Genomic DNA, 10,293 nt, shown 5'->3' on the forward strand with positions numbered 1-10,293 from the left:
ATATTCTCCCTTTTCTTTTTTATAGATAAAATGTTTCGGGGACTGAAATTACACTATGAATTCAGATGCCTGCTGTTAGTTTATGTCAAGTTTGACATGCCAGATTAAGGAAAGTACACAAGGTGAGCAGATTTCTCTATACAGCAGTGTAATTCAAATGGTATGGAGCAACAGAGATGCAGATTAATACAATGCTTAGCTACTTAAAAATTAGTAATTGTCTTGTGTACAACAGTAAGCAGATCTGAAAAAACAATTGTGGTACTGGTCTATTAAAAAAAACTTAAGCTTCGACTTACTGTTTTGAGTTCCATAAGAACTTGTTCATCCACTCCTTCATCCAGAAAAACTTCTCTGACATCATTTATGACATCTTCAATTACAGACCTGTACAATTTAGGCTTTAAAAAACAAAAAGTAACTTTGTTTTGAAAGACATTTATCACTTTAACATTAAAGCAAGATTCCCCCCCCACCCCGCAAAGAAAACAACAAACAAACTTGTGAAAACTCCCTTACAGAATACACTGCATGTTTCTGAGTGAGTAAAATAAAGGAGGGACACAGCTCAAACAAGGAGAAAAGGGAGGGGACTGTTTGCTATCTTTATTGCCGAGATAACTACAGCACAAGAGTTTTCAAGCCACAGGGAGTGTAATTCAAAACAGAGAAAAGGAGATTATTCTCCATTCAGTATATCTGTTTCCTGCTTGCCAATGGACATACTGAACATGCAAAAATATTTGCACGTGTGCAAAATACTCATGTCAAAGAATGTTAAAAGCCCAAAAGGATATTAGATAAATACAGAGAAAAGAAACTTGTTAGTGCTTGCTAGTTGGAAAGGAACAAAGTACAGCTCAGAATGATCTCAAGCTGAAAACGTTGAAGGCTCAAAAAACTGGAAGCGTTCATGTGGATGTCCTGTTCTCCCTTACACACCTGTTTACAGAAACTATTGAAGACAGGGTATTAGGCCAGACATACTTCTGTTTTCAATCAGTACTTATGTTTTCACATTAGGAATTTTTCAGGGGGAAATACTACAAATACATTATTATTCTATTACGCTGATTTCATGCCTGAACTGTCAATGATAAAGTGAACTGTCAATTCACTTCAGGCTGCCAAAATAAGTTGTGGAGTCTCCATCCCCAGAGATACTCAAACGTCATCTGAACACAGCCCTGGGCCATCGGATCTAGGTGGCCCTGCTTGTGCAGGAAGTTGGGCAAGATGACCTCCAGAGGTCCCTTCCAACCTCAATCATTCTGTAAATTTTAAAATGCAGGTACAGTTTTAAAAGGAGAATGTAAATACTTATCCTTACCAATTAAAGCACTAAATTTAATTCAGAGGACCACAGGATAACTACACTACGCACGTGCTGTACCTTTTAAACAGTACAGCTTGGACCTCTCTACCTACACGTGAACCTCAACGGTATGTTGGCTGGGTTTAAACATCTGTGCTACTTCCAAGGTAGCGACTACCAGCCCTTAATTAGTAAGTTGATTAGTGTTGATCATTCACTAATTAGCGCTGATCAATCTGCAGCCTGTGAACTGTATATACCTCACTGACCAAGGCTGTTCCTTGGGCCGCGAGCAGACCATTTTAAACTGATCTGAAAGTAGCGACGACTTTCTGCAAGTCCACATCTTTCTCTACCTCGTTCCATAAATTCCTTAAGCAGTAAATCACAAATGAAGCCACGAACACCTCAGATATGCGGTATACACGCAAAACAATCACGCAGCAGGTCTGGCACCCCAGGAGGGCTGTGCCTTTTAATACACATGTAGAAAACCTGCACCAAGCACATGCAGTTAGCCCAGCAGTGCTGGAGCTACACAAATGTACTGCATGCACTTGAAATGTTTATTTTATGCATACGCAGTTGCTTAACGCATCCCAGAAGGGTTGAATTTGTTACAGATATGCTAAAGATTATATTGTACACGTTATGGAATTGTTACGCCTATGTTATGGAATAACGGAGGGGGAATAGCAGCACATGATTTACTAGTACAGGAAAAAGCTGTGTGGCCAATAAGCACCAAGAAAAGCTGAACATCTTTACTTTTGAATGTTAAAACAAAACGCCAAACACACAAACCCAAAAACCTAAAAGAAATGCACTGGTATTACAAGGGGAGAAAAGAGCCTATTTGGAAGCCTGGAACTAAGTTGTCTGATGGCTGCTTAGTGCATTATGCCCTGAAGTGTTTAAAACAACCTCTGCACTGGGGCATGCTCAAGTGATTTTTCTTACACAAAAGACAACCACCCAACAAAAACAAAAACGAAAACCAAACCACGGTAAAAGATAAGAGAAAAAGAAAAGCCAGAAAAAACCAACAAAACCCAACATACCCCTCTGTTATTGACCATGCATCAATATTTTGGCAAATGGCATGCTATCAGCATCCTGTTTTTTCATCATTTTACATGTTACCAGTCTGCCACTTTTCAGCTTTAGAACATGCTGCTGCAAATGAAGTAGCTGCAGTGTTAGAATTCATCCTTTTTTCCTTGTCTCTTAAAAAAAACTTTCTGGCCTCAAGTAACAGAGTAAATTTGCCAGCCTTCAAAGCTACATTTAGAGCATCTATACCCAAAATTTAACTTCTCCATACCAGACTACTTGCAGATCTTTTTCTTTCAAAACAATAGTGCACGCTCACCCACCCAGGCTTCAAGCACAGCATTATTTGTGCTTACAGAGACATTGGAAACAAGACTGTCAAAGCCAGACTACTCTTGAGTTCTAGTACTTTAAATCTGTGAGTAACTCAGAAATGCCAAGCATCATTAACAAGATTATTTTTTCACATAGATTTAATTCACAGCAGATGCAAAAAGACATTCTACTTAATGTTATTAAGCCCTATTATTTCTGTAATTAAACAGATTGCGTAAGGTTTATACCATTCAACTAGCGCAGAAATGCTACTTAACCTATTCTGTATAGTGTTCCTTATTGTATTAAAAGCATCTGTTTCTTAATGCCAAAACCACATTCTGCAAACAAACACGCTCAACCTCAAGCACGTGAGTTACTTTCCTTAAGTGAAGAGAACTACCTGTATATCTGAAACTACAATCGAAATACCCTCACAATGGAGACTGCGCTTTCTCCTTAAATCATCTATTAGGTCCACTTTTCTAGTAAAACATATTTTACACAAATAGGTCCTAAAAAATTCCAGCAGCAGTTACCTCCTCCTATCTCCTCAGTCAGGCATTTTTGTGAGGTTTATTCACAAAGCCTCCTCAGCCTATAAAGCCCTAGGAAAAAAATCAACATTCAGATACAACAAACTAACCCGACAGCCCCAACAGTCTGCTTGGGAACGTTTCCTTTTTCCCCTAGGTAGTAAGGGGGGAAAAAAAATTCAAGCAGCAGGATGCTGGTTTCTAAGTGTCCAGCATTCGTTTAGGAAGAGAGCACAAAAAGGAGGGTTATACAATAATAGATGTTCACTCTGCTGTTGATGCAGCGTCCTTCTGCACAACTTCCAGCAGCCTAAGGAGGTGGCTGAGACCCCCTCAAAGGACAGCAACAGCACCACTGGGGTGCAGGGAGGCTGGTGCAATGCAGGTTAACAAAACCACAAGCCACTTGTACATGCACGTCTCTCTCTGCATGAGCCACACGGTGACTGGATCTGAAGATGGGTCAGAATTTTTGGACGCTGTTCTAATCACGCACTATCACAATATATGAAACATTCGTGGCTGTATGATTAGAAGGAAGGGAACAGAGAATAGCTGCACACTTAAAATTTTATGTATCACTCAGAAAAATCCTGTCTAGTTCAAAACAGTCCCTTGTGTACATTCCTGCTGAACATCCAGCCCAGGTGGATGCACCACCTCCCGCAGTGGGAGCAGCGATGCCTTCAAGAGCCCTCCACAGCAGAATTTTGAGGAATATCACAGAATGCTTTTTTCCTTATCTCAGCAGAGGCAAATCCAGTAAAATTACAAAACCGCCTTAAGCCCTGGTCTTTAAAAGGAAGCACACTGTATTGTTTTAGATATACACTAAGTGTTGGCTTTAAGCATTATTTATACGATGCTCAAGCTGTTTATACAAACCACCTAAGACTCTGGAGCTGAATGACAAAATTATTTTCATACGCTGCTTACTTAAAAAATAAACATTGGAACACAATTACTGAACAAATCTAAGGATGGGATAGCAGGTGAGTTATGCTTTCCAATAAATCTCTGCATTCAGTAAGAAAAAGCAATGAGAACATAATGGAAACTTTAAAGATTGCTATTAAAATAATCATGCTTTCATCTGGTTTATATTAAAGTGCCTCCCTCATAAAGAGTACATTGCTGTAAACTTCAAGCTCTTTTAAAAGCAAAATACTCAAATCACTCTTCAATAAACACTATTCCAAACACTTACTATAGATTAAAGACAACAATTAAAATTCCTGATTTATTAGATACAACCACAAACACATAGAAGATATTTGAAATCTAGTACTTCCCCCTCTGGGAACATAAGGGAATGATTATATTTCACTTTCTCTGTGCATCTTGTAAAGAAAACTCCCGAGTATGGAGAGACTGCTACACACATGCACACACACACCCCCCAAATCCGAGGAGCAACCAGCCAGCTATTTTAAGAAATGCCTCATTCCTTTAGGGGCTTAGACTTCCTACATTCCTTCAGTTTCCAGGGTACAAAACCTGCATCTCTCTGTAATTATTACCACAACACCTGGCATTTCAGCAGTTTGGGTTTCCAATAACGAACACATTATGGAGAGAGATACCACAGCACGCTTTGTACATTTGACAGCAGTTTGATCCTGGTTGCTTCTGCAGTTATTCCTGAAATGTCACTAATCTTTCTCCTGTCTGTGCAGTTACAGCTGGAAGCTAGCTGGATGACAGCTAGAAAAGCACACTGTAAAGGTAACTCCTTTTAATCGCAACTACATCAAAGATGCACGTAAAAAGAAGTAACACATATAATCTACGTTGCAAGCATGGAAATTTCAGCTGGTTTTGCATTGTCATGGGCTATTACAAAAGAATTACCTTTGTCACCTACAAAATCTTATACTGCCATATGACCGTTAATGTTTTATATTTGTCCTTTATTAGGAAAAACAAACTCCTAGCGATCCCAATTTGATCGGATGCTGACACGATAATATTTAACACACTAGACTGGACATCTAGCTTCCTAAAGTTCTCACCTGGTTACAGGATTTCAAAATGTTCGTATTCATCTTTGGTAATGCCAGGGCAAGCATCCTGATCCTCGCTGCTGAACGAGACCTGAATTTGACAAAGTTGCCCATGTGCTATTTGCATGGCAAGGTTTTAATACTAAACCGAAATATTAGCCTAAAGCGTACCTATTTGAAGTAGGCTCATTCTAAGCTTGGCTTTTGCAATTCCAAACACAGTGTTCAAACACAGACACCTTCCAAGAGAACTTCACGGAAGTTATGCCAGTAGTGAAATACAGCCAAGAGAAAGGAAATCTTGGTTCATTGTTGAATCCAAGATATTTACAAGTAGCTTGGTGATTATTCAATATAGATATGTATATATTTTGCTATTCAGTACTAACTCAGTCAAAAAAGAGAAGCAAAACCTCTGATTTACTGTACAGAAACAGATCCCTTTGTCTTGTAATCAAAAAACGAAGTCAAAAGTTTATAAACAGAAGGACAACTAACAGCTTCACATCACACACGTTTGATATGCATCCTACTGAGTAACTGCCCTGCACGTAATGGCTGACTGCTTTCCTAAAATTTCCCAATACAAAACCTTACAAAATATCAAAGCAACGATGCTACTTTGCAATTGCATGATGCTAAGTTGCAGGCAGGTCTTCAAAATTTCAGGTTTGGAAAGGAAAACTAGGATGCAATTTCTTCTGTGTCGCTGTTCTGTGGCTTGCTAAACATTGCAATGCAACCCAGTATTAGTGAAAATTCTAAAACCTGTGCTCTGCCTGGATTGTTGTAAAGTATTTGTACGCTTCAGTCCACCAAAACACACAGAAATCATTGAGCAGTATTTGCAGCCCACAACCTGTAGGCAAAAGTAATATTAACGTTACTTTTAGGGCGACAGCTGTAGTCAGACCTTGGGAAAGCACCATAAAATCAGCACCACGTCTCTCCTTGACGTACTGGGTAACAACCGCTTAAACTCTTAACTTTCCCCACCCAGGAGAAAAACTACTTCGAAGAGCTTAGGGGAGCACTAGCTCTATGCCGGGGGGGGGGGGGGGGGAGGGGGGGGGGATTAAAAAAAAAAAAAAAAAAAAAAAGGGCGGGGGGGGGGGGGGAAGGAAAAGGTAAACGGTTCCAAAGGCAAGAGAGGATGCAATGTGTCTTTGTGCAATGCGTAGAAGCACGGTGCCCGGGAGGGGAGCCACCTCCGCCCCCGCCGGAGCGGGGCAGGCAGCCACGGCTGGGCACGGCACGGCACGGCGGGCGGCCAGAGCCGGCTCGCAGCCCGGCCGGGATGCGAGGGACACGCCGCCCGCCTGGCAGCCTCCGCCGCGGCCGCATGCACCTCCCAGCCCGCGCTCCGCGGCTCGCTCCCTATTTAAAGGCTGATGTGGTGTTTAAATGGAGAGGCGGTGACGTGGGGCTGGAAAGCACCTTCCCATCCGAGCAGAGTCTATATTAGAGAGCGGCAATAGCTCTATATAAACAGGGCAGCCACAGGGAGGAGGAACACAAGGAGCAGGGAGGCAGAAAGGCAGGGGGAAGCCATGATGGATCTGAGAGCCACAAACAAGGGGGCCGAGCCCGCCGCCGGGACGCCGGGTTTGTCTCCTCCAGCGCTTCGGGGCGGGGGGGTCGCGGCCGGGGGGGCGCGCAAGGGGGCGCGGAGCGGAGCGTGGCAGCCGGGGGGTCGGCGGCCGCGCCGGGCTGTGTGACTGCTTGTGGCGGAACCTCCGTGAGCACGAGTGCAGCAGCCAGCCACCGCCGAGGTGCAGAGAGCACGAGAAGGGACGGGGGGAGGTCTGGGGGTATTTTTTTTTTTTGTCTCTTTTTTTAAAATAAATACTGCCCCGCTCGCCGGAGAGAAGTTGAGGGCTTGGCCGGTCCGGCCGGGCTGGGATAAGTGCTTTGCAACCATCGTCTCCTTCTTACAAAGCAACATAAAATGGCTCCAGCGGAGCCCGGGCGGGCTTCGCCGCCGCCACAAAACCGAAACCTGGCTGGGGCGCCGCTTCCCCTCGCCCCGGGACGGCGGCGGGCCGGGCGGCAGCGCCCGCGCTTCCCCCACCGCTCGCTCCTGCTCTCCCCCTTCCCCGGGCGGCTCCCTCCGGCGGCGGCGCCCCCCACCCGCCGCCCCCTCCCCGCCGGAGCCCCCCAGCCCGCGGGCGGCGGCGCGGCCCCGGCCTTTCCCCCCGCGGGGCCAGCCCCCCCCCACCCCCGCGCCCCCCCGCCCCCCTCAGCCGCCCCGCTCCCGCCGCCCCCCTCCCTTCGCCGCCGGGCGCCACAAGTTGGCTCCCCGCCGCGGGGGTGAGGCTGCCCCGCGCCCCCCCGCCGCCCCTTCCCGCCGGGGGCCGGGGCCGCCCGAGGCGGGCGGCGGGAGGGAAGGGAGAGCGGGGGAGGGGGCGGCCGAGCCCCCTCCGCCCGCGCTGCCCCCGGGGCCCCCCTCACCCCCCGACCCGGTCCTTACCACGGGGTTTGTGTTAGTCGAGCTCGCCATGTCCCGAGCCCCTCGGGACGCCCCCAACCGCGGGGGGGGAGTCGCCCCTAAAACAACAAAAACCTGCCCGGCTGCGTTCCCCCCAGAGCCCGCGCGTCCCGCCCCGGCTCACGGGCAGACCCCGCGGCCTTGGCCCGGCCTCCTCCGCCGGCCCCGGGGCTGCAGCCGCCGCCGCCAGCCGCCCGCTCTGCCCGCTTCGCCCCTTTATATAGCGAGAGGCGAGCAGCTGCGCGAGCGGCCAGGGCGAGCGGGGGACGCGGGGGGGGGGGGGGGGCGGCCAGGCACCGCGAGAGCTGCCGGCGAGACCGCGCCGGGCCCGCCGCCGTCACGTGAGGCGCCCGCCCCGCCGCCATGACGCTACCGAGGCGGAAGCGGCCGCGTGAGGCGCTGCCCGCTCCCGCGCAGCCGGGCCCTACCGAGGCGGAAGTCGGGGGGCGCCCCGCCCCGCCCGTGACGTCACGGCGCCCGCCAGGCGGGGCGGCGGCGGCGCTGAGGGGCAGGGCTGGCCCCGGGCTCAGGCTCCGGCCCGGGGATCGCGGTCCCGGCGGGTGGGAGCGGGCCGGGCCGGGGAGGTGGGGAAGGAAGGCGCCTCAGCTCGGCCCGCCGGGAGCCGCCCGCTCGGCGGGACGCTGCCGGCAGGCGCCTGCCTCAGGGCAGAAATGGCGCTTCCCGGCCCGCGGGAGGGGTCCGGGGCCCGGCCCGCTCACCTCCCCTCACAGGCGCTCAAACAAAGGCACCCCGGGCCGTGGGGGCGCTGCCGTGGTCGCAGGCCCCGCGGCGCTTCTGGCCTCCGGCCGGGCGGGCAGCCGAGGCCGGGGCGAGAGAGGCCGCGGAATGAGGATGCCAGCCGTCAGGGCCTGCCCGCGGGAGCACGGCTGTGTTCAGCGGCTGCTCACAGAACCTGCGTAAGAAGTTAGCAGAGCCCCACCAGCTGGCTTAACTCCAGCTTTCCCCTCTCTGTTGCTGTCTCTGCCGTTCTCTGCCCCCTTTCTCTCTGGCAGCCTGTTGAGATGCGTAATGCAGGAAGATCTTTTCGACGAGTATTGTTCCACCAGAGTTAACCTCTGCCACCTTCACTCAGTCCTTCTTGGCACAACTGCCAACTCTGCTCATCCCTTAGATCTCCACCAGTATGTCACGTGTTCTAAGTCCCAGTCAAGCATAATGGAAAAATGACATTGAATTCTGACTCGGCATACGAAAGACACAGCAGGTTACATCTCCAGCAAACACTGCGATGGTGCAGGCTACGTTTATTAAGTTACCTTTAGCCTGAAGTTCTACCTATTAAACAGCCCAAGTAACAGGTTCAGGAGCTCTTGCCTGGTACCCTTTGATGGGAAGGAGTTTGTTAGCAGGTACAGGAGACCTTCCCTTCTCCCTTCCCATTCCTCTAAATCCTTCGTTCCTGCAGTAATGAACACCTCCTTCCCTTCTGGAGAGCAGACTTGGTGTAGGGACGTGACTGCTTCGCAGTGGGCCAGCTGATGAAGCCACTGCTCACTGTACATATTGCTGGAGCCCTGGCCAAAACCCAAAAGAGCTTACATTTTACCATTCTCAGCTGCCAAACCCCACCTTTTTGCTGGAGTTTTCCACCTGCGTAGCACAGCTGAACGTGACTGAAGAGGGTCTGCCCCCTCAGAAGCCATAATTCATGGTCTGATGAATAAACTGCAGGGCGCTAGTCTTACTTGACTTCTGATGCCTCCCACAAGAAGGTAGTAATTTCTCGCAGAGTTTGTACTTCACTGTGAAGTTAAGCTGCTGAAGTGACTGGCACGCCACCAGGAAGTAATCAGATTGCCATTCATGCCCTTCCTCTTTTTGACACGAGGCACTGGGTAGCTGCAGTTTCCTTCCCTGGAACCCCCTCCGTTTTCCAGAGTGGCTTACTGAAGAGTTAAAAAAATTAACATATGGGCACGATAGCAGTAATGGCTCAGGCTGGTATCACGCTTCCTTCCATAGTTCAGACTGACTTCCCAGAAGGTAAGACCGGTGTGTGCAGCCCTGCCACAGTTTCTCGGTCTCTAATACCAAGCTGCGGTGCAGCACTACAAACCCACAGAGTGCCTCTAAAGAATATTGTTGTGAACAAAATCAAGCCCTCATGAGCAATGCCCCATTGAGTCAGACTAATGGTCCATCTAATTCATGGCAATTCAGCTGCTGCTGGGAGAGAGCGAGCGAGCGAGCCGCTTGCTGAAGTCTGTTCACCTTGTTTTTCCTCAGCATCACAGCTGCCTGCTGTGCTGATGTTAGGGGATTCTACTTCATTTAGCATTTTGTTGAACTGCAACAACATGCTTGTTGGTATATAGTTCAGTAGCAACACTGATAACCTCGATAGCATCAGAAGGCATAAGCTACGTAACAGCATTACTTTTCCAGTTAACTGTATTTATCTACCAGTGCTCTCCTTGGTTAGCCAGTCAGGCATGATTCTGTGTTGCCTCGTCCGTCCTCTTTCTCCCGAAGGTTTCTACCACTGACAGCTCAGGGTGGCTTCACCAGGTTTAGCAGCAATGTCAGCTTTACTGTTGGCTCAACACTTCTGTTTTAGCCATT

The 10,293-nt window shown here is 48.9% G+C and overlaps 1 protein-coding gene across 1 annotated transcript in view; it reads right to left on the minus strand.

The window, feature by feature from the left end:
* Window positions 1-7,999, minus strand: part of GTF2A1 (general transcription factor IIA subunit 1) — a 28,120-nt gene extending 20,121 nt beyond the window's left edge. Inside the window, exons 1-2 of the mRNA XM_055716975.1 lie at window positions 7,693-7,999; window positions 300-401 (exon numbers count right to left, since the gene is read on the minus strand). Of these exons, the coding sequence (XP_055572950.1) occupies window positions 300-401; window positions 7,693-7,722 (132 nt within the window). The 5' untranslated portion in view covers window positions 7,723-7,999. The remainder of the gene's footprint in view (window positions 1-299; window positions 402-7,692) is intronic.
* Window positions 8,000-10,293: the final 2,294 nt, after the last annotated feature.

This window comes from Falco cherrug, chromosome 7 (genome assembly GCF_023634085.1).
Source record: "Falco cherrug isolate bFalChe1 chromosome 7, bFalChe1.pri, whole genome shotgun sequence".
Taxonomy (NCBI): domain Eukaryota; kingdom Metazoa; phylum Chordata; class Aves; order Falconiformes; family Falconidae; genus Falco; species Falco cherrug.